This window comes from Acromyrmex echinatior, chromosome 2 (assembly GCF_024713525.1).
Source record: "Acromyrmex echinatior isolate Ae372 chromosome 2, ASM2471352v2, whole genome shotgun sequence".
In the NCBI taxonomy this organism is placed as follows: domain Eukaryota; kingdom Metazoa; phylum Arthropoda; class Insecta; order Hymenoptera; family Formicidae; genus Acromyrmex; species Acromyrmex echinatior.
In genome coordinates, this window is record NC_141853.1 from 23,153,260 (window position 1) to 23,176,991 (window position 23,732).

The window sequence follows — 23,732 nt, forward strand, 5'->3', positions numbered from 1 at the left end:
CAATCTAAGATTACAAAAATAATATACAATAATATTAGGTGTTGGAATTAATTCGTAGCGTTTTTAATGAAAGAATGTTATTTATTTCACATGAGCATTAAAAAATACATTAATGAAAGTACTTCCCATCACTTGTAAAACGCTACGAATTAATTCCAACACCTAATATAATTACAAAATATATAAATATATTATAAAATATTGCATAATATTAATATTTTATATTGTGTGTGCTGTCTAAACTTTTATCGGTTTTAAAATATCGGTTTTTTTTCTTATCTCCTAATACACGATTGAGTCATTTGAACGAACACCATCATGTACTCAGTATTTATCTCCTTAAAATATTAGAATTACTTATAACTAAATAATGATCTATATTTTTTTCCTAAAAACACTTTGACATCTAGAGAACAAGTTTTGTGAGTTACCGGCTTCTTTTTCTGCATATCTTCCAACAAAAATGTTTCGAAAAATCTTCGGACACAAAAGATCTATCGTGTGTGTAGTGTAATACTTTTTTTATATCAAAAAATTTTTTGTTTTTTTATTTTCAATTAATTCTCGCTAACATTGTAAAAATGTCACGAACTATTAAAAAAATTAAAACAATTTGCATTGATATTATATAAATTACATAAAAAAACATTATAAGTATAAAATTAAAAATATTTGAAAAAAGATTTGAAAATGTTTTTTTCTAATTACTTGTAACTTTTTTTGTAACGCAATATCAATAATAATAAATGCATTTTTAAAGGTAAATGTAATAACGTTAAATTTCTATCCATTTATGCGTGGTAAAAAAATATCATTTTCGGGTTATAATAACTAAACTTTTTGAACATTCCTTTGTATTCTTCTGCTTTAGATTTTAGACAAAATGCACCAAAGCAAGCAGATATATTTAGTATGTGTATTTTAATCATGGAAAAGAAATTTTAATTTTGTAAAATTAAAGTAAATGTATTTTTGTTGGTCAAACAGACAATGCCAGCATAATCCTCTTGTCATCAGTATTTATCATCCTCTTGTATCAGTATTTATTTGGTTTTAGGGATAAATATTTATATAATAATATAAATAATTTATAAAAACATGTTTTGACATATATTTTGCATATGTAATGCATATTATTTTATACATATTTTGCATAAAAAATACCTATGTTGTAATATAAATATATTAGATATTGTAAACAATTTGAATCTTAGTTATTATCTGCTTTTTTTAGTAATAAATGTCTACATAATTCCGATATCTAACAATTATTACATTTAAAAAATTAAAACCACAATAAAAAAATCTAACAATACTTTTATTATATTATATAATGCTAACACTTTTTAAGATCTCTTTATACGTGTCACTCAAAAAATCTGAAAATCTGAAATGATGTTAGTTCGAATAAAATTGCAGTCAATATCGAGATGTCGAGACCCTAAAAAGGATCATTTCAGATTATTAGATTTATTCTATTTTGAAAAATTTTAAGAGACAACAAACGGCGGTAATTCGACTGTACATGGTGGCTCATTATTCTTAATAAGCCAAATTGATCCATTTTTACCCCTTTGAATTGCCATGACTACAGATTGTGCCACATGCACAGAACTGTAACAAATGTATTATGTTTCAGAAAAGATATTAATATAATTTTTACTTTTAGTAATGATATAATAATATTAATGACTCTTTTTCTTATGTAGGATATTAATATGTGTATATTTTTAGTACTAATAACAATATCAATAATAAAATAATGAATAAATGTATACAATAAAGAAAAGCGGTATTCCTCTCTGTCAAAAGTAATATCCTAATTATGTATAAATTATGGCATATATGATTACTTTTAAGATTCATATTTCTATTACGTTTTTTGTACACTTACGATTGAGGATTACGAAAATCTTTGGCTATCTCCTCAAATTGCTTCTCAAATTTGTTAACAGTATCTTGATCAACAATATTGAGATTGTTATCTTTCTGAATTATCATTGCAGTTATTGTGAAACTAGGACACATCGTAAGAATACGAACTCCTGTTTTGTCATAAAATTTCTAAAAAAGATATTACGTTAGTAAAATTTTTTATTACTTTAGATTATCGTTAATATAAAGTATGTTAATGATTTGAATAAATTTAAAATTATAAGAAAATAATATAAATAATATATGCAAAAATTATATTTTTAAAAGAATTTTGACATATCTTTTTCTGAATAAAATTATTTTGCGTCCGGTATCTAACTTGCATGCAATTACATCAAAACAAAAAACAAGAAGCCTTTTTAACAATCTGTCGTATATTAAAAATACATAATAATATATCTCTTAATGATAATAAATATGTTCAAAAGGTATACTTTTTGATATTTAAATACATAACAAATATATAATGCAACTGAAGATATTTTTTTAGATATTCTTTAATCCTTTAACAAAATTAGAATATTTTTAAAACTTCTTTTATTATCTGTATTTTCTATTCTTTCTTTCAAACAATTAAAAAAAAAATACAGCATTTGTAAAAAAAGCTTACGATAATATTGTAAAAGATTCCATATTTTATATAAATTACCTCAAGACTGAGACCAAACCCGACGACAGCATATTTAGAAGAACTGTATACCGGACATAAAAAGAAAGGAAAAATGCCAGCCAAAGACGCTATATTTACTATTGTACCTCCTTTGCCACCTTTATGTTTCCCCATGTAATCCATGCCTAACATCGAGCCGCGAATTAACGCTATCTATAGAAATAATAAAGTATATAATTGACATGATTTATATATTAGGTGTTGGAATTAATTCGTAGCGTTTTACAAGTGATGGGAAGTACTTTCATTAATGTATTTTTTAATGCTCATGTGAAATAAATAACATTCTTTCATTAAAAAACGCTACGAATTAATTCCAACACCTAATATATTTATAATTAATCAAATTATTAAATATTTATAAAATTATGTATGTTTAATAAATATACTGATAAATTTTATAAGATATATAAAACATGTTAAAAATGAGAGTTTTCTAGTAAAGAAACTTTATAAAGACTTTTGTTATTTTTAAAAATTTTTGGCATCGCAGATTTTGGCCTCAGAACTCTAAAATTCAGATATCAAAAAAATAATTTGATATTATTATATAAATCTTGGTTTTAGAAAGTTCTTGATATCGTTGAATTTGACTGCATTATAAAAATGTCAAATTTTAAAAGGTATATAATAATCTATAATATGAAGGAGAATTTAGTATTACACGAGTCGTAATCGTAGAGTTTTGAAATCAGTAGATAGGTATTTGCGTAGCATTTATGTGCTTCAAATAAAGAGAGAGACTGGAAATTTAGTGTTACTTTCAATTCCCTAAAATAGAGTTTTATAATAATCACATTATTTTAAAAAATTTTATCCGTTATATTGGATTTATTTTTTTAATTTTGATCTCAGACTCAAATAAAGTATTATCAAATTACCCTATATGCTGAGTTTCATGAAAAAATCATACGAACAGTTTATATAATAAATAAAAGGAAGTTTAAATGAGCTCATCTATCTACAGAACTAATATATTTATTTACAATAGTTTTTCAGAACTCTTACTAAAATAAATAAATTATTCGATTAACCAGTAAAAGTTTAATGCTCTATTACTCACAACGTTAACAGAAAATGTTTGCTCGATGTAATGGTCATGACATATTCCAGCATTGTTAACAAGTATATCGAGTCCATTAAGTTCTTCGACAATTTTTTTGAAGGTTTCTAAGGATTAAAATAATTAGTTAATATTTACTTTTCTAATTTAATGGATATTTCGTATCTAAAAATATAAAATAAACATCATAATTATTGACAATAAATATTGATATAATTATTGATAATAAATTATTGACAAAAGAAATAGTCCGGTAAAAAATATTTAAAAAATATGACAATTACCGGTATAGACTTCCACGTTTGTCACATCAATTGGAAAGAAAATGACGCGATCTTTTCCAAATTTTTCTTGCAAAGTCACTGTCGCGTTGTAACTACGTTCTACCGGTAAATCGATGATGGCGACTTTCTAAAAATTATTAAGTCAGATGAGAAACTCCAACTCCATTCTTTTTTTTTTAATTCTAAAGTACCTTCGCGCCTTTATGTAATAAATTTTCGGTAATGTAGTAGCCAATGCCGGACCCAGCACCCGTGACTATCGCCGTTTTATTTTGTACGTTGTCCATTATTTAAACTTTGACGTTATCGCGTTAAAAGGATCAAGTATCGAAAGGATTAGAAATAAATGCGATACTTTTATATATCAACAATCTGATTGGCGCATAGTTAAATTATAAGGAAGATAAATATTTAAAACTTGTAAATATCTAACTTCCACACTTATCACCAAATGTTCTATGATAATTAGAAGTTGTATTTAAATGATGTTTACGTACAAATTTAAAAGATTCTGAATTTTAATTATGTTGCACATATTTACGTTTATTAATAGAAGCACGCATTCAACAAGAGCAAGAATACAAAGGCAAATATAGATAGTATATATATATATATATATATATATATATATATATATATATATATATATATCTGATTTTTTAAAGTTCAAAATTCCTATTATTAACACAGATAATATTTATAAAAATAACTCTTTTTATTGTAAATTGATTGTAATTGTACGTATTTTAAATTTAATTATTGAGAACACTTTTATCAAACCATCTTCAACTATTCTTGATTATATTGAGTATTTCGTTTTTCTACTATAATCTATTGTAATTATAATATATTCACTTTTATTTATAATTAGAATAAAAAAGTATATTTATAATTAGAATAGAGGTTGTGGAAGGTAAGGTATATATTAAATTATCTATTTTATATATGTATATTATACACATTTATTTTAGCATTCTATGCTTCATCAGTTTTATTAAAAGGAAAAGAATCTAGAAAAGTGTCATTGTTAATATCGCTAACTCTATTCTCAAATAGTGAATATTATATTATTAGCTGCTATATTAAAAATATGTTGTCATAAATTTAGAATTTTCAATATTTAATTAATTTTATACGAATTTTTCCCATTAAATATTATTTATCTATGGCTAATTCAAATCTCAAGAATGTGCAAGTGGTAAGAATTGATTTTGATAATTTTTCCAAAAAAACAATAAGATCTTTTAAATTCGCGGCTTTTTGTAATATAAATACGTTGTATATTACATTTATTAAAACATATAATTCAATGTTTTTATTTTCATAATTAAAAGTTTAGATCTATACATTTTCTGTTATACATAGAGGATAAGTAATAAATTTTATCATCTGAACGAATTTAACATCTGAACGTAATGCATTGTAAGAAAAATTTTGATGGTCTGAAATTTCATGCCGCGCTATAAAACTATAAAATCTATTTTTAGAATTATGTTTGAATAATGTATTTATTTTTAAATCATGGAAGTATCGAGACGCAGTATTGGTATCTCTGTAATAAGAATAATTCGCCATTGCGAATTGCTGATTTTACACCGAAATCTTCAAATCAGTGTAAATCGGTAATTGTACAGCATAAGTAGGTTGATTATTTTCGCTGACAAAAATCGCGCCGTTTCCTCCTTTTTCAATCAATTCCACGATAGCAGTTGCCACGTGCTCAGGTCTGTTAAACAGAAAAAAATTATGTATAGATCCATTATATAAATCCTTCTTAATCATTAATCCGATCCCTTTCAATCAATAATCTCTCTTCTTCTCAATCCCATTAATCATTTCTGTAATTAATATAATCGAATCGCAACAGAGAAAAAGACGACTTTATTTATTTTTAATACGGTTTATGAGAAGATATGTTTATACATTAATTTATAATTTAAATTATAACCAGATGTAATATTTTGATTTGTAATAATCAATTTTTGTACAAATATTAATTTATTACTTTTATATTATTTTAAGATTTATTATTATTTATTTGTTTTATTGTAATTCTTTGATACAAAAATAATGTCTTTTGTATGAAATATCGAAATATGCTAACTGCAACTTACGATTGACTCTCCATTGTCGTCATCTCCTTGGCAGCGATCTCGTCGTCAAGTAAGTCCATTGCATAGATCTTACTTGACATAAACTTCGAGGCCAAGTCAGTAGTTGTAAGACCAGGGCATATTAATAATACACGTACGCCTGTTTTCTCGTAGAAAGTCTAGAAATATAAAAAAAATATCAATGTAAGAAAGCCCATAATGCTTTAGTAGTTTAATCATCCTAGCATTCAGCATAAAATAACGGTAGTACAGTACAAATTATTTGAGATGGAAACTTGCAATTAAAATTGTATTTTTTATTTGTTTATAAAAATTTTACCAGTAAGGATGAGGTAAATCCAATAATGGCAAAACTTGTCCCAGCATAAATTGGAGCAATCGGATTGCCTTGCAGGCCGATTATAGAGGACATATTGACGATAGTACCACCTTTCCCTCCCTTATGCTTTCCCATGTGATTCAAGCCCAATATCGTGCCACGTACAACCCCCTTCTGATTGTAAATATGGTGAAACGATAAGAGCAACAAATTTAAAATAGAAATAATAAATCAATCCCTAATTCGTTACTCACGTAATTAACATCAACCATTGGCTCCCATTCCGCGTCATTCATGATACCAGCATTATTGATAATAATGTCTAGTGTGCCGAATGACTCTATTACTTTTTTGAAACAAGCTGCAAAAATTATAAATGCATAAAAATGTGTTTGTTTGTCGCAAGGAAACGTTTCATTAAAATTATATAGATGAATTTAATTAGAAATATAATTTCTCTTTCTCCCGAAATATTATTAAATCATTAGATTAATTAGATATTAGTAGATGAAAATCGACTAAGAAATGTTCAACGTAAATAGTAGATTAATTTGCAATTTGCAAAATAATCTAAACAGAGTATGAATTTCAGACTGATTTTTTATAATAGTAATTTTTCATTGTAGAGAATATTAAATACTTAATCACAGAAATAATATCATTTTAAACTTATTTATTTGATTAGAATAGATGATTAGTACAGAAAATAAAAAGTGTAATTTGCGATAATTTATAATAGGAGATTTATTATACTATATAATACTACATAATACTATTTAATTGTATTGTATTTTATAATTTTGTATTTTTAATTGAAATTGATATGTTTAGCAAGTAATTAATATAATACCTGTCAGTTCTTCAGTATTCGCTACATCTCCAATAAAAAAAATGGCATGATTCGCACCGAATTCCTTCTCCAATTCCGTAACTGCATTTTCACCGTTCGAATCGGGCAAATCTATGATTGCAACGGCCTGCAATTATTAAGACAAAATATAAACAGGAAAAAGTTTTGTTGCATTGAAATTCCAGATTCAACCAGAAAGGTACACAAATCTTAAACACTTATAATAATTAAATCTACTAAATATTTAATCAAGATAATTAGAAATTCTATTATAACCAGAATTTTGATTCATATGATCAAAATTCGTTTTGTTGATAGAACATTTTTTTTTTTTTGTTTAATTACCTTCACTCCGCTTCGAAGTAATTCTCGAGCAGTGCAATAGCCGATGCCGTTGGCTCCACCGGTGATGAGCACGGTTTTCCCTTGAATCTCCATTAAAATGTTGTGTTCAATGTACTTTCGAGAGATAACGCAAATTTCGAATCACAATAACGGAGTGATCCCGTTCAGCACCGATACGCGAATGAATTTGACGATATTGTTAACGAGAAGTCATATAAGTTGAAATTCGAGAAGTCGATCATATATAATAAAATATCAGATGCGGATAGAAATCGGATAACATAAGCTTGTTCTCGAGGTAAACAAGATCGGATTTGCGCATCTAGACGAGAGAAGTTACATGAGAAACGCATGAAATATAATCGAAACCGCTAAAAATATTATGAGAGAGACAATTCATTTCTTAACGCCGATGAGGTATTATTATTATGTGAATAAAATCGTATTATGTGAATCAAATGTTGAAAATATAAATAGAATCAAATGTTATAAAATTAATTAATCAAATATTATAAAATAAATTATATTTAATTAATTTAGAAAAAGAAATATATTCTTTTTTCTCATAATTAAATATAATATTTATGATTTGTTATTATAAATATTTAATTATAAAAATAAGAAATATATTAAAATCCTTTAATTAATATCGTAATATAAAGAAAATAAAAGAATAAAGGAATTATACTATAAAGTAGTATAATTCCTATTAAATTACAATTATTATTTCTTTATAAAAATGCTATTTAAAAAAATTGGAAAGAAATAGCGGGGGAGGGGGGAAGGGAAACAAGAAAAACAATGAATCTTTTAAAAAATAAATTATAAAAATGTTCTAGTGTAAGAGAAAGAGAGGTAAATATGCTGATTCGTTAATTTTATTAAAAGGCAATGCATTTATTGGCAATATTAGCAACATACATATTGTAACATATAACAAAAACGAAATACCACTGATTGTTTTATCGATGGAAAGCTACAATAAAAGATTACGCGAATAGGCGATATCATTTAAAAACAAAACTCAACTAGCTAGACATCTAACCGATGTATCGAAGTTTTGCAATTTGCATATCAAATAAATTGTCCCTCATTTTTCTAATAAGTACCTAATATCGAAAGAACGTGATCGCGTCGAGTGTCGCACTTAGACTACAGATTCTAACTCTATCTCGCTATACCGTTTCTAAATATTTCTGTCTTCCTCAAAATATTGTAGAAAAATTATAGACATGATCGGATATATAATTTCATTTATGAAGTAATTGTCCGACGGATTTCGGTTCAATTGCATTCGCGGTATAGACAACTGATGCATGTAACTCTCGAATCATCGAATCGTCGAATTTCAAAGTGGAAATTGGAATAAAGTCAATTCTCAATTTTTTTATTAAGGTCCTAAAATTGAATGGATTCTAAATATATCCAATATAAAAACTGTGTCTAGTTATGCTTTACATTTTAACTTATTATTCCACTTTTGTTGAATTACACACGAATATTATGTATGTATATATGTATGTATGTATGTATGTATGTATGTATGTATGTATGTATGTATACACACACACACACACACACACACACACACACACACACACACACACATACATACATACATACATACAGGGTGGGCCATCTATTGGTACGTTTTTGAATTTCGTCGTATGGCAACACCGAACGAGCTACAGACCCGAAATTTTGACAGTTTATTAGTCATACCGTCCGCGGCACGAAACAACATGTTTTCTCTTGAAGAGCGTTTTGAAATTTTAAAAACTTATTTTCAAAGTCAGTGCTGTGTCGCCGAAACTGTACGAATTTTGAAAAGAAATATGGAGCACCGAAGGAGCTATACGCAAATTGGTGAGGAAAGTTCGTGAGAAAGGGATGTTAGTGGATGACAGAAGTGGTCCCAGAGCTCGGACAGTGCGCACACCCGAGAATATTGAGGCTGTGGCCCAAAGTGTGAGACAATTCCAGCTTTGAAAAACAATAGTCCAAAATGTCATTAATAATTGGGGTGACCGAATGGCATACTGTAAGGCCAGTAGAGGGAGCCACATGAACGAAATCGTTTTTCATTCTTGACGCGGATACTTTTAGCTTCACAACAAAAAAAAATTAATAAAAAATATCAATGTATGCTCATTTGATCGCATTTTTAAAAACGTACCAATAGATGGCCCACCCTGTATATATAATTTTATTCTTTCTTAGATGTAATTAAGAGATTTCCGACATTTTGTGAATTTTGTCAATTTAGAGTTACTTGCATTAGTCATCATAAAAGTGTGTAATCTTTCTTTCTTCTTTTTTTGTACGCTTCGAGACCGCGAAAATAAATGCTTATTTCTTTATAGTTTTATTTTATCTCTCATAATATGCTCTTCCCTCATCTTCCTCACACAAGCAATAAATATAAAGTGTGTCTATTATACTCGACCTGAAACGCGATTACATTACATGCAGCATATATCATTAAACGGAATGGCGTTAAAGGAATTGTCGATATTACATGTGCGTTAGAGAAATGAGTAAGTCACGCGACGGTTACAGAGTGCGGCAGGATTGAAATATCATTGCGATAATTTCCATTTTGATGCGATACACAGGTGTTAACAACGCTTAGAAATTCCTCGAGAAATTCCTACAAATTTCTCAGACTCGAAAATCCTCGGCTGACATGACAGCGTTGTTGAGGCCTGCATGTGCAAAAATCGACGGAAAGTTGCAACGCGGGTGCGGGACGGAAGCGAAAGCCATTGTTTTTACATAATTTTTGTAAAGATTTTTGTAATTTTTTGTAAAGATCGTGCGGATCTTTTTTATTTTTTTCTTTTTAAATATCGCGATTATCTCTCTCGCATAATTATCAAATCCGAAGACTCGCCGCGTTCTCTGTCGCGGGTTTCTGCTTACAATAAGTATAAAACGTATCAAAAGGATCGCTTTCTATCAAAAATCTGAGATGATGGATGAATCTCGAATGCATTTGTTGTTATTAAAAAAAATAAAATAAAAAAAAACGCATCGGTCTTTTAAAAGTTTTGGTACGAAAGTACAAATAATTACGTTTCGCTCGCGTTTCCGCCTTTTTGACGGCGCGATGGGATCCTATATATCTCGATACAAATTACAGTTAATTGTGTGGTATGGCATAGATATTTGCAGCGAAGCGAGGAAGAATCGTTGCACGCGCTCGGGACTCTCTTAGTGCTTTGAAAAACTGATCTCATGCGGCGGCTGGTCCTTCTCCACCATCCACACACTTCCGCTCTTGCCGGTGCTGAGCACATGTATCAACGCCTTCGCCACGTGTTCCGCCCTGCAACGTCAGTTGTCTTTTACAAATTGTTTCTATGATGCTAATTTTATTTTACATTTCTATACTTGGAGAAGATAGATATTATATAACATCGTTACACGTAAAATAACTATGTTCTTTATGCTATAATTACTTTTTTCCTAAATTGTTAATTGAAAATAGTATTTTAAAATGATACTAAGGGATTAAAAAATAACAATTGCTCATTATTATTCATGTACTTGTTCATGTACTGATTTTTTAATCATGAGTTATTTATTTTACAATTAAGTCGAGAGAGAAATTATGTGAAATATATACCTTTGAGGAATTGATGAAACCATGTCTTTTTGCCAGGCATCCTCATATCGAGCCAAAAGAAGTTTTCTATTCACATCACGTACCAATTTAGTATCTGTAGCACCCGGACAAAGTGCCATCACCTTAACGCCAGTTAAATCTACATGATATTGATCCTAAAAAAATGAAAAGAAAATTAGTATATCCTTTCTGTAATTAATTTAATAAAAGAAACCTTTAAATATCAGTTAATAAGTTATTAATTTATATTTTCTAAATCTTTGAACGCAAATTTTTTAGTTTTTTGTTTAACTTCTTTCAAATAATGAAAACCATTGAAAAACCGTTGATTCTATTATTCTGAGATAAGTTGCAATCAATAGATCGAGATATTTAAAAGAGATTTCTTACCCCAAAAGCTCTAGTGAAGCTGACAAGAGCCGCTTTTGTTGCAGAATAAATTGGTACGCTGACGTAAGGGTTAATGCTGACGTTGCTGCCAGTATTGATGACGACACCACCTTGGCCACCCCTATCGGTGCCCATAAATCGTTGAGCAAGCAAAGTACCGCGTATTACTCCATTCTATAATTATATTTGTAAAAAGATCTCAATTTTTAATATGCATATAAAAATATTACTTTATAAGGAATACTTTAAATTTAATAAAGAAGCACAAACATAAAAATACATAAAATACAATAGGATACACTTCGATTATAATAGAAAATAAACGAGACATTAAAAGCGAAAAAATGACGAATTTTTATAAGAAGTCATAAATCTTTTAACGCATTAAAGATTAATTTTTACAAACATGTGAATACATGGAAACATTGGAATGGAACATGCAAAAGAAATCTGAGAGACGATCGCAAAGAATCTATTGGATGTTTGCTTACAAGATTAATGTCTACTTCAAGCTCCCAAAATCGGTCATTCATGATACCAGCATTGTTGATAACGATATCGATATGACCGAATTCCGCGATCGTTGTCTGAAATGATTCTGTAAATTGAATTGCATTGTATGCTAAATAACAGTTGCATTATAAATAAAAATGATATATATATGTATATATGCATTAGTCACTTATGTGATGATTTTAGAAACAAATCGACGATAGATTAGAAATTGTGAACGACTATCGCAGGTTATCATACCTTCGAATTGCAGATAATCCGTGACATCGCATTGCGAAAAGATTACACGACCTTTACCATATTTTTCAGATAATGTTTCTACCAGTTTCTCTCCTTCTTCAGTATTTATATCACATATAGCCACCTGTATATAATAAAAAATTAAAAAATTGTCAATAAAGTTCTTAATTATATCTTTCGATTTCTCTCTCTATATACAAATTTATTTAGAAACTATATATAATATGTCAGAGTTATTTCTCAAAATAAATCTGAAAAAATATATTCCCATTGTGTGCTGGATACGGGAATTGAGAATCTTGATGCCATCTAAACTAATAGTCTCAAGATTAAATTCAATAGCACGACGGTTATAAAACATGATGATTTCTTTATTTTTAGGAATAATTGTCATTATTTCGAAATAACTTTATGTATAAAAAATTATTTTTATACATAAAAATCGAAGGATGATTCAAACCTTTTTTATAATCTTAGTATTTTACATAAATTTTACATAAATTGTATATTATAATATATAAATTGTTTGAAAGATATAAGACTCTTGCATACATATATAAATTGTTAATAATATATATATTATAGATATAATATATATATTAATAATATATATATATATATATTGTTAATAATATATAAATTGTTTCAAATTGAAATTTTTATAGGTAGAAATTTTTCGTTTACGCTATTAGAAAATTAAATAATTCTAAAAACAAAAATAGTATATTAATTAATAAAAAAATTGATTACATAAAATATAATATTGTATAATATAATGAAATAATGCAACTAAATATTTTTCAAATAAATATTTTTTGAAATAAATAATATAATGTGTACCATATACTTATCATCGATTTAACTATATATTTATCGTCAATTATGACGAATTTTTTCTAAAAGACGTAAATAATTTTTTCTCTGTCTGAAAAGTCTAAATATAAATCAGATGTTTTGAAACAAAATCGAAAGATCTTTAGAATGCTTGTTTTGCTTGAAATTCCAAATCATGAAAACAAAACATGACCTCGTTTGAAAAGTTAAATAATAACATTATAAATTTTTTTTTCGAGAATAGTTCTATACAATAAGTGTGAGACTATAAAGGATTATTAAATATATATGTTCTCTTATAAATTATAATTTTATAATGTACCTTGGCACCCTGATTCAACAGTTCGATGGCATACGCTTTACCGATTCCGGATGCAGCTCCTGTTATTAGGGCAACTCGCCCTTTTGCTTCCATTTTCTTTAAGTTTTTATTTTCTCTCGTACCTGAAGATATAATTAGACAATAACATATCAGTATCTTTGGATTAATGTTTTTAATTAACAAGAAAATTATTATAATATTGTGAAAAGGAGTGTACTTGTTTAGCGTGTTCAAATTATAATTAGAAAATTTGGACGAAGATATTAGCATATTAAATATATATAAAAATCTTTTAGCTGTACAACATCAGTTAAAAGGATCAGCCAAAAAATCAGTTTAAAAAATCAATATTAACTTATATCTGCCAAAAAATTTTTACGTTATAAATATGTTTATAAATATGTCTTGTGTTATAAATATATCCGTTAAAGTAAATTTAATTATTATTTCGTTAAAATTAGCATATTAAAAATTCTTTTAAATTTTTAAATTTGTTTATTTAACTTTAATACCAATTCTCTTCGTGTATTTTTTATTTTTTCTTTGTTCTATTATATAAACCTATTCCCCCCATTTTTCAAACAATGCTAATGTTGCTTCTATATTATGCATTATTAATTATCACTTTTTATCACTTTACATAATTGGTCGTATTGTGTAAAGTGATAAAAATTTGTCTTATCTATCTTATATCTTATATCTTGTTATTTCAAGAGGAGGACAAAAAAATGATTACGTTTTTTAAATAAATATTTCAATGAATTTTGAATTCCTTCAGTTCTAACTATGTGTCTGTTATTTCTTATAAATTTCAATTCTTCGTTTTATAAATGATTAATTTATTCCTACATATTCCAAGGGCAAAAGGCATTCACGCTTCAAGTACACCATTCGTCCACCTGTCACTTCAACTTCACCGACGGTATCAACGAGAAAACAATTAAGATACTGATATATCAATAAATGTTATTTACACTTTTCATTCCGATATTATGGAATTTTTTGAATTTAATTTCACGTCAAAATTCCGATATACCACTAAACAAACGCTCACAGCATAAGTTCTATTATGCGTCATCTGATTCTCTACCTCCGTCGAGATAAAGTTCATTGGCTCGTTCCGTTCTCCGTATTATACCTTTTCAATTTCTCCACTCGTGTTGTGTGTGACGTTTTGCAATATAAGCGAGATGAAACGAAGCTGGATAGTTGGCTAGCTTGCGATACTCGGATGCAATGATTCAGACGTCACGTTTTTCCTCCGTCAAAAGAGTGAGATTGAAGGGCGGCAAAGCAGTTCTGGGAAGGTGTGGTTGGTGGCTGATAGTGTACTGGCTGACTGACGGTAGAGACGGTCGGGGTGTACACCCGGTATAGTCCGATATTGATTGGCGCGTCTGCGTGCCATGCGGGTGTGCGCGACGCCGGCCGGTGCGTGCCCTTCATACACGTGCGTAAATGCGTGCTCTCGCAATCCCTCGACAGACTATATCGTCGGTCCCGTGGTCCCTTTTATTTTTAGAAACGTCACCGAAAAAGCGACCGCGCCCGGAAAGTGAAAGTTCAAAAATCCTTTTCTTGAAAAATTGCAGAGATCGAGAGAGTGAAATTTGTTTGATTTTGAGGAGAGAAAAATATATCTTTATCTTCTCATTTTAATATTTTATTATATATATTGATTTTGTAATTATTATGCTGTTATATTAATTCATTTAATTTGGACTTCTCTATAAGAGAATACAAAATCTTATATGTTTATTCTGATTAAAAATTTAGACAATTGAGTTTATTTAAGAAAGTTTCATCTATTATGATTGTCTATTAAACTGTCGATTAAAAACTATTATACTTATAAGTTAGAAAAATTGTTAGAAAATTGTTACGTAAATTTATAAATACGATTAATGATATAATAATTTATATATACTTCACAGAGGATATGACATATCTGTGAGATAAAAGTTGATTTAATGAGCACTTATGTTTGTCATTTAAGTTACGCAAACTGTTTGAATATACACATTTAATATAAAAAAGGCACAGTCTTAAATATGTAAGCAGTTACTGCTTTTATTTTAAATTTCACATGCAGAATACATAAATTATTATGTATTTGTGTGTATTCATATATTTATCGAGATATGCCGATATATTAAATAGTTGCTTATTAAATATTAAAAACTTGTACTTAGTTTTTCTTTTATTGTAAATTTTACATACAATACATAAAACATTAACATGCTTTTTAAGAAAACGTTCGTTATCGATATTAAGATAACGTTCGTTATCAATATGTCAGTCACAAACAATGGCTTTTGGAAATCTCGTGCATACCTATTTGCATGTTCTTAACATAGTTTATTAGTCAGTAGAATATTATTGATAAGTTACTTGATTTCATACTGTTTAATGAATTATGTTGCGTAAAAGATTATCACATTGTTCAAACTAGACAAAGACTATTTTTTATATTTAATAAAAAATATATATGTGTTTTACAATATATTTATCGTTAAAACTCATACATATTTTATTAAATATAAAAAATAAATATTTTTAATTAAAAAATTAAAGTTTGTTAAAGCAATATTTCAGTAAAAGTCCGATAAAACAATAGCGTCCAAAATTCTCATTTTAATATAATTTTGCATGTATGTAGAAAAAGTAAATAAAATAATAAATAAATTTGGTTGATGCTATTTTAAACTGTTTTTTTTATCTATTTAAAAGCAGTTTGAATGAATCAAAAGAAATCTACTCTACATATAGGAGATAGTTCATTGTTTTCAAGTATGTAGGTATATATATCACATTTTAAAAAGTATTATCAAAATATAAAAATGTCCCTCTCTTACATGCTTTATTATTACATCTGCTATTTGTGTAAAATTTAAGTATAATTTTCTTATTGGTTTAAAAATCATTTCATTTTTTTTATATATACTAATAAAATTATTTATTTTTTATATATACTAATAAATATTTGTGCACAAAAGTTTATTTGAATCTACTTATTTAAAAGATATTTACCTAAAACTGCAATAAAATAGATCATTTTACTTTATAAAGCTATTATAATTTATAAGCTAAGTTTATTTGTTATTTTGTTGTTTGCATTTGGTTTCAAAGAGTATTTATGATAAAAACTTTTATGCTAATTAGTTTATATTAGCCTTTTCAATTGATTTCTGGCTGATATTTTTATTGTACATCCAAAACATTTTTAAAACTCAACTGATATAAATTTTCAGATTCATTTATTTACTATGAATGCAAAGTCACATTAAAATCAGAATTTCCGAGTTGGCAAGGTTCTCTTGTTGTAATATAAACTCTTGCGTTGCGCTAGATGGCCTTTCTAGATTACAGTCGTTGATTAAAAATTTCACTGTAATTTTAATGTGAACTTTGTCTTTATGTGCAATCGTTTTCTGGAAAGCGATATATATGCCATTTTATTTATTTCATTATTATGAATATTTAATTTAATTATTATATGAACATCTACTTATTTTTACGAGTATATATATATATATTAAAAAAATTAATACAGAAGCATCTAGTTTAAAAGTTTTGATCGCTAAAGTTTTGACTTTTAAATGTGCATTTCTTAATTTTTATAAAAATTTATACAAAGTTCAACTTGTGGTTTCACTTCACTAATGAATGTTTCGAATTTTCTCGAATGCCACTGAACTTAAAACTACACTTACTACACAATGAGGAGATGAAGATGTTCACTGCGCCGTCTCATGGATAACGAATCTCATATGAAGAGAAGAGACTCTGACGAATTGAACGTCATGCAGATCACGAGGTCAAAGATCACCGAACGAAAACAGTGACTTCTTCCATATCGGTTCAAGGAGGTTCTCGGACTGGTTAAAGACTCGCATTGCAGTTGGTGGTCTCATCGATAAAGAAACATCTTGATTTCGTGTAGTTAACTGTTTTATTGTAAAAATATAAAATTCGCAAACGGAAATTCATATATTGACATGTTTTAGAACTTTCATAAGCAAAGAAATATACACGAAAGAGATTGTTTACTGGAAAATTAGTGGAGTAATGCAGATCAAAGATAAACGAGTTATAGTAACTGGAGCAGCAAGTGATGTGGGTCTAGCATTTAGTAAGGAGCTGCTGCGAAATGGCGCTTTGGTATGTAATTTAATATAATAATATTGTATAATATTCATGTATGTATAAATATATTAGTTGTAATCATTATGTAATAAAATATTATACAGTCTTCTTTCAAAAATATTTGTTAAACTCATCAATGTTTTATTGTAAAAATTAATAGAATAGTTATTAATATTTCAGATGATAGTTATGATCGATATAAAGCAATGGATTGGAGAACAAGCTGTAGAGAGTTTAAACAATGAGTTTGGCCGCAAACGAACTGTATTTCTTTGCTGCGATGTAACAAATAATTTCGAATTTGACAGTAAACATAAGTCTATTTCATGTTATTAATTTGTATTTTATTAATGCACACACTACATAAACAAAAACTCAAACATTGTTTATATAAACTGCAAAAGTTAATTTAATTTATAACTTTTGCATTTAGGGAATATTTGTTAAATTTGTTCAAAACTGAAACTATTAATTGTTGCAGCCAAGTTGAAAGAGGCAATTAGCATTCTCGGTGGACTGGACATTTTAATAAACAATGCAGGCATAATAAATGAAACTGATTTTTCCAAAACTATCGATGTTAATGTTGTAAGTTTATTTCCTTCTTGTTTCAACTTTGTGTAATTACATCTTGTAAGGAAATATATTGATCACAAATATCACCGAAAGCTTTTAAATGTTTTCTGGTAACAAGTCATTTTACATGTAATTATACAAAATTTTATTAAAAAATATTACATATAAGCGCGGGCGTGAATTTAGCTAACTGTGTCTCAATTGAAAATAAAATTGTATGATAAGGGAATTTTAGATTGAATAAAGTTCCAAAATATTAATTTCGCTTTTACAGACAGCTGTGATTCGTGGGACTCTTCTGGGGATTCAACAAATGCGAAAGGATTCTGGTGGCAAGGGTGGTATTATCGTAAATATTTCGTCCATTGCCGGATTACGAGCTGTATCTCAGCTTCCAGTATATTCTGCTACAAAACATGCCGTGGTTAGTTTCAGCCGTTCCTTTGCGGTAAGCAATTTACATTTAAAAATATAATGTATAATAAAATTTATGACAATTATAATAAATAACACAAAGTTTAGAATTTCACGTTTTTTTATCGTTTGATTTTTTTTATGTTTGCGGTAATGGAGACATTTGTTTAAAATCATAAAAACTACAAATATCTCGAAACCGAGCAAGGTTTATTTCTATTTTTATAAGAAATCTGCGAAATCTTTTTTTGAAGATTAATTGGATGATTAATTTTAGGAATTAAAAATTTCCTTTTTTTTCTTTCTTGGCAACAAATTTGTATTTTAAACTTGTTTTTCAAATTTTGAAATTTGATGATAATTTTATCTTATTAGATGATAAAATGTGTATATGGGTGCTGTTTCTGATATACCTGAATTTTTGTAATTCTCATAATGATAACTTGAAAGGAATATGAGAAAGAAAAACATTAAATTTTAAATCATGTTGTAGCAATAAAATTAAAATTAGACTGCAATAATGAATAATGCATATAAAAAGTATATTTCATACATATCTTAAAAATCATTTTATATAAAACATAAAAGTCTATAAAATTTAATCAGATATTTTTTCTTTACAGCAACCTTATCATTACGAAAGGACTAATGTAAAAGTAATTGTTCTGTGTCCCGGTTTGACCGACATTCCACAAGATGTATCGCAGAATATTTCAAATGTTAGTTTACAGAATGATCGACATCAGAGGTAAGATTAACGCTAATTTATAATTGACGATAATTTATAATTGACGATAATTTATAATTGACGCACTCTAATAAAAATTGTATGTACATAAAATACAAAAGATAAATATGTTGCCAGGGTGGAGAGCGTTGCTCATGGATTGATATACGTAATTCGATGCGCACAGAACGGCAGTGTATGGATTAGCGAGGATGGAAAACCGGTTTTTGAAGTGCAGCTTCCCGATACTTTGCCGCAAAAAACTGAAGTCGATGCACAGAACTAGCCGCTAATGTGAAATTGATTGCAGATTAAATATTGTTATAATTATTGGATAATTAGAGATTTAAAAACTTTATTGGATAATTAGAGATTTAAAAATTTTTTAACATCTCAATAAAATGTGAAAAAATTCGTCAATTAAAATTTTTTTTTATAATTATTTTATCAAATATATAAATAAGCTAAACAAAATGTTTTAGAGAGTTAAGCCATCTTGAGAAGGATTAAAAAAATCAAAAATATTATATTTTTGTCTTAACTTTATAATCCTAAAAGATACAATTAGTTTCAATAATACAAAATACAACTTTTAAAATGAAACCTTTGGTAAAGCATGTCACAGCATCATCGAGCGTTTCAGAATGATTCGTAGCGACACGAAGCGTTTGAATTCATGAAGTACCTAAAGAGATCATTTATCGACGAAGTATAAATTTCAGTATACTTGACACTTAGTATATTCGATCGGCACTCTCGGCAGTACTTATATATAAAATGTCGTAAAACAAAACTTTAAATGCCTTTTACTCGAAATCACTTGTTTCAAATTGATTAGCAGCATAACTTTAACAATTTTTATTCAATTCACTTGAAATTTTGACAGTACCTTTTATACTAAATTATCTACAAAAGTATATACGGATTTTGCGATTAAAAACTTTCTTCTTTCTTGAACATACATATAAAATCTTGACGAATATGGAAATCTCTTTCGTGGCTTGTATTACCGAAATATATATTCTTATCTAAATAATGCTCTATTCCTCTCTTAAATTGCCTTAATCGTTTAAATTCGTTTATGGAAGAAGCAAGCAATAATCGCTATCGTTACAAAGCGATAATTTACATGTAGACAGTTTGACAAAAACATTTAAAAATAATAATAAAAGCTAATAAACTAATCTCAGAGTTTAATCGTATTTTTACTAATAAGACAATATCGCACTATTTCAACAAATTATAAATTCTAAAAAGTCGAAAACAATTTCTATTAATTATATATTTTATTAACATTATATATCGATCAAATAATATTTAAAAAATAATTAATACATATTATATTTCTTTAGATCACGCAAATTAAAGCTGCACTGCGGCATATAAAGAATACAGGAAATCACATTTCAACAACGACGTTAGTTATAGTAAAAAATATCCCACAAATCAGTGATCATTTGAACCAATTATTAACTGTTTGGTACGCGGAGACTGTAATCTTTTACAGACATGCGTATTTATGAATCGCTCTGAATCGCCGCAACGGATGCAAAATACTCACACAGGCGTGAATCTCGCGTTTTCGCGGCGTGCAGCGTAGTACGATAACTAAATAAAAACCACAAAAGAAATTACTTTCCTTCTCGATTCCGAGTAAAGTTCGATCGGAACCAGTTCGTATCGGTTATGGTATCGACTCGAAGCGGACATGCGCTGTCTCTCGGCTAATTTATCGTCGGCGCGACGCCGATCAGACGTTAAATGCGCTTTTTCTATTGATAAGTGCAGTGAGCACGAGCTGTGCGCACGTCAGGCTCTTATCACCGTTTTGTGCCACACGACTGTACCAACTACGTTATTTTTTAAAGTTCGCCGACGCCACGAGCGATTGATAAGCGCCCGCATAATTTGCAAATAACCGCAAAAAATAAAGAAAAAATAAAAAGTGAAGTTTTCGGTCTCTTCTTCTCTCGCGTTGTCTGCTTTTGTCATTTTGAGGTTGATAGTTTATTGATATTTAATAGATTTATCAAGGAATTCACGATAAATTTATAATAATCTTGTATTTATATATATAATATTTTATAATATATATAATTATGTCAGATGTTCTTTTTCATTTACAATTACATTCTACTATATTATTCATAAAATATAAAATTAATAGAAATATAAAAATTTATAATAATATAAAGATTAGATAACGATTAATACAATAATTCGTCGTAAATGACTTCAGTGATTTTTGTAAATTTTAATCGTAAATTCTCAAAAGGAAAAATATAAATTTCCTAGATAATGCTGAAGCTACGATATAAGGTCATTTGATTAGGGTTGACTTATGATAGGCCTGCCAATGATAATGACTCGATAACAATTTATCATATTGCTCGTTACAACTACAATTACGCGAACGGCCAGACTTTTAACAAAAGTTATATCATCCAATGATCGTCGCGTACCCGGAATGATAGTTCCACGCTTTTAAGTTTAATCTGCTGTCAAACATTATTTTATTTTGTAAATATTATATATACACGTACACAAAATATCACTTACGTTAAATGCCGTATGCTAGTATTCTGTAAATTTCTAGCCAAGTATGCATTTCCGCTCGTATAATTTGCAAAGGTATACAAACACATTAAGTGCAATCGTTCATGTTTTAAGTCATTTCTTTTTTATTGCGTTTTATTGCGTTTTCTGTATTTAAACTGACTGCAACACGTGTATACTTAGACCTCGAAGAAAAAAAAAATTATAATACAAAAGAATTCAACTAAAACGAACGGAAGCGCAATTCTTATAGAAATTTAATACTTAATTAAATTAATAATTAATTACTAATTAATTAAATTAATAATTAATTAATAATTAATTACTTATTTTAAATAATAAAAACATTTTTGTTTAGTGCTTTTAATATTCAAAATAAATTTGCAGTATTAAATTAATTAGTATAAATTGAATTTCTGTAAGAGAATAAAAACAAAAATTCATTAAAAATTAATTTGAGAGTAATGTAAATACATAAATACATCGTCTGGAAACTGCAACACATAAATACATCGGGAACATAAAAGGGCAAAAATATTTCTTTCCTTTGTACGATATTACAAATAATACGAGCCACCAGCCGCAGTTCCGTCCCCCGCGACTATCATAAATTTCTATTAATCGAAATGGCCCGGTGAGGTAAAATCAAATATGCAAAACAAATATTTTCGCAGGAAACTTTAAAAAGATACATAGAATTATGTGTTTTAATAACTTTTTATTTCGCTCGCACGCGCATTCGCTTGTCAAACGCACTTTGATCACTTCCAATATATCTTGCGTAGCTTCATTTTAAACATGATTTTATAAAGACGTCTTTATAAATAAGCAATATAATATATTTACTTTCCAAAAAATAAGTACATATTATGTAAAATATATAAAAAGCATTTAACATTTCTTATATATTCTATGATATGCGTATTTATATACACAATTGAAAAACTTGTTAAAATTTTAATTTATATTCAAAATCTACTCAAATGTTTATATAATTTAACACAAGATAAATATGTTAAAAAGTGATACAGATATTATCTATGTAAAAAATTAATACAAAAATATAATTTAAATATATATTTTGAAACAATTTTTAAACAAATTGTAAAATTATTTTTCAATAAAATTAACATTTATAATATGTTAAATTTACATTTCATTTATTTATCTTAAATTTTAAACTTTTAAACTACATTATTTCGTGTTCAATACTCATAAAATGAATTATTTAATATTTTAGCACTAAAAATTTGTGTTAAATGTCAATTTAATACAAAATATTTAAATAATACAACAATATGCACACATTGTATTAAATGAACACTCGGATATATTATTATATTAAAAATTTAATATAAAAGTTTTAATATCTTGTATTTGTGTTAAAACTGATTTTTTCACGCAAATATAAAATGATTTTTACTGTGTATTATATTAACAAAATAAATTGTCCTATAGTAAATATTACGTAAAAAGCAATAACATTGTTAAAGATGCAATTACTTAATTAATGATGTACTGACAGTCTACTTGCTTAGTCTAGCATTCGTCGCGAAACAATACACTATTATTATTTTTAAGTAAAAGAGAAAACGCGCTTCAATGCCTCTCGATCTGTGTGTCCTGTATATCCAGTATCTAGAAAACACATTGCCACGATGCGATTAATTAGCCTCTGCAAAAGGGGTTAATTAGAATAAGGAACACTGAGAAAAGAGAACGACAAGACGCGACTGATCAGTGAAAGGGAAGATAAGAAAAGACAATGAAAAAATAAGAAGACCGCAATAGATCTTAAAAAATCTT

General features: G+C 27.7%; 4 protein-coding genes across 9 annotated transcripts; 1 reads left to right on the forward strand and 3 right to left on the reverse strand.

Annotated features, from left to right (window-relative positions):
- Positions 1 to 673: 673 nt before the first annotated feature.
- LOC105154316 (15-hydroxyprostaglandin dehydrogenase [NAD(+)]) lies at positions 674 to 4,307 on the reverse strand. The gene is made up of 6 exons (XM_011069765.2): positions 4,144 to 4,307; positions 3,953 to 4,079; positions 3,669 to 3,775; positions 2,585 to 2,758; positions 1,895 to 2,064; positions 674 to 1,614 (listed from the first exon to the last, which is right to left on the reverse strand). Exons 1-6 carry the CDS (start codon positions 4,237 to 4,239, stop codon positions 1,491 to 1,493), a joined length of 798 nt encoding a protein of 265 aa, XP_011068067.1. The 5' UTR covers positions 4,240 to 4,307; the 3' UTR covers positions 674 to 1,490.
- A 589-nt stretch (positions 4,308 to 4,896) lies between these two features.
- On the reverse strand, positions 4,897 to 9,408 carry LOC147910656 (15-hydroxyprostaglandin dehydrogenase [NAD(+)]-like). Of its 2 annotated transcripts, none has more exons than XM_087416694.1 (6): positions 7,581 to 9,408; positions 7,236 to 7,362; positions 6,640 to 6,746; positions 6,386 to 6,556; positions 6,067 to 6,224; positions 4,897 to 5,678 (listed from the first exon to the last, which is right to left on the reverse strand). In XM_087416694.1, the coding sequence occupies exons 1-6, from the start codon at positions 7,671 to 7,673 to the stop codon at positions 5,543 to 5,545; spliced, it is 792 nt and encodes a 263-aa protein (XP_087272820.1). In that variant the 5' UTR covers positions 7,674 to 9,408; the 3' UTR covers positions 4,897 to 5,542. The 2 variants fall into 2 exon arrangements, with proteins under 2 accessions (XP_087272820.1, XP_087272819.1); XM_087416693.1 differs by having other exon boundaries at positions 4,898 to 5,678; positions 6,386 to 6,559.
- A 474-nt stretch (positions 9,409 to 9,882) lies between these two features.
- Positions 9,883 to 17,346, reverse strand: LOC105154618 (15-hydroxyprostaglandin dehydrogenase [NAD(+)]). 5 transcript variants are annotated; one of them, XM_011070271.2, is made up of 8 exons: positions 17,221 to 17,307; positions 14,646 to 15,084; positions 13,508 to 13,629; positions 12,352 to 12,475; positions 12,090 to 12,196; positions 11,599 to 11,772; positions 11,209 to 11,363; positions 9,883 to 10,908 (listed from the first exon to the last, which is right to left on the reverse strand). In XM_011070271.2, exons 3-8 carry the CDS (start codon positions 13,598 to 13,600, stop codon positions 10,794 to 10,796), a joined length of 768 nt encoding a protein of 255 aa, XP_011068573.2. In that variant the 5' UTR covers positions 13,601 to 13,629; positions 14,646 to 15,084; positions 17,221 to 17,307; the 3' UTR covers positions 9,883 to 10,793. The 5 variants fall into 5 exon arrangements, with proteins under 5 accessions (XP_011068573.2, XP_087272822.1, XP_087272823.1 ...); XM_087416696.1 differs by having other exon boundaries at positions 14,598 to 15,084; XM_087416697.1 differs by having other exon boundaries at positions 14,482 to 15,084.
- LOC105154611 (15-hydroxyprostaglandin dehydrogenase [NAD(+)]) lies at positions 17,307 to 19,897 on the forward strand. Its single transcript, XM_011070265.2, has 7 exons — positions 17,307 to 17,446; positions 17,515 to 17,668; positions 17,834 to 17,960; positions 18,135 to 18,241; positions 18,504 to 18,677; positions 19,267 to 19,391; positions 19,509 to 19,897. The coding sequence occupies exons 2-7, from the start codon at positions 17,576 to 17,578 to the stop codon at positions 19,654 to 19,656; spliced, it is 774 nt and encodes a 257-aa protein (XP_011068567.2). The 5' UTR covers positions 17,307 to 17,446; positions 17,515 to 17,575; the 3' UTR covers positions 19,657 to 19,897.
- Positions 19,898 to 23,732: the final 3,835 nt, after the last annotated feature.

What these genes read in the sequence shown, in the direction of transcription:
- LOC105154611 (XM_011070265.2), top strand. Translation starts at nt 17,576, where the DNA reads ATGCAGATCAAAGATAAACGAGTTATAGTAACTGGAGCAGCAAGTGAT. An exon ending in AAACTATCGATGTTAATGTT is followed by an intron (nt 18,242 to 18,503) that starts GTAAGTTTATTT and finishes TCGCTTTTACAG; the next exon opens with ACAGCTGTGATTCGTGGGAC. An exon ending in GTTTCAGCCGTTCCTTTGCG is followed by an intron (nt 18,678 to 19,266) that starts GTAAGCAATTTA and finishes TTTTCTTTACAG; the next exon opens with CAACCTTATCATTACGAAAG.
- LOC105154316 (XM_011069765.2), bottom strand. Translation starts at nt 4,239, where the DNA reads ATGGACAACGTACAAAATAAAACGGCGATAGTCACGGGTGCTGGGTCC. An exon ending in AAACATTTTCTGTTAACGTT is followed by an intron (nt 2,759 to 3,668) that starts GTGAGTAATAGA and finishes TTATTTCTATAG; the next exon opens with ATAGCGTTAATTCGCGGCTC. An exon ending in GGTTTGGTCTCAGTCTTGAG is followed by an intron (nt 2,065 to 2,584) that starts GTAATTTATATA and finishes TATCTTTTTTAG; the next exon opens with AAATTTTATGACAAAACAGG.
- LOC147910656 (XM_087416693.1), bottom strand. Translation starts at nt 7,673, where the DNA reads ATGGAGATTCAAGGGAAAACCGTGCTCATCACCGGTGGAGCCAACGGC. An exon ending in TACTTCGAAGCGGAGTGAAG is followed by an intron (nt 7,363 to 7,580) that starts GTAATTAAACAA and finishes TAATAATTGCAG; the next exon opens with GCCGTTGCAATCATAGATTT. An exon ending in ACGACAATGGAGAGTCAATC is followed by an intron (nt 5,679 to 6,066) that starts GTAAGTTGCAGT and finishes TCTGTTTAACAG; the next exon opens with ACCTGAGCACGTGGCAACTG.
- LOC105154618 (XM_087416698.1), bottom strand. Translation starts at nt 13,600, where the DNA reads ATGGAAGCAAAAGGGCGAGTTGCCCTAATAACAGGAGCTGCATCCGGA. An exon ending in GGATTATCTGCAATTCGAAG is followed by an intron (nt 12,197 to 12,351) that starts GTATGATAACCT and finishes TTCAATTTACAG; the next exon opens with AATCATTTCAGACAACGATC. An exon ending in TTGAAGTAGACATTAATCTT is followed by an intron (nt 11,773 to 12,089) that starts GTAAGCAAACAT and finishes ATATAATTATAG; the next exon opens with AATGGAGTAATACGCGGTAC.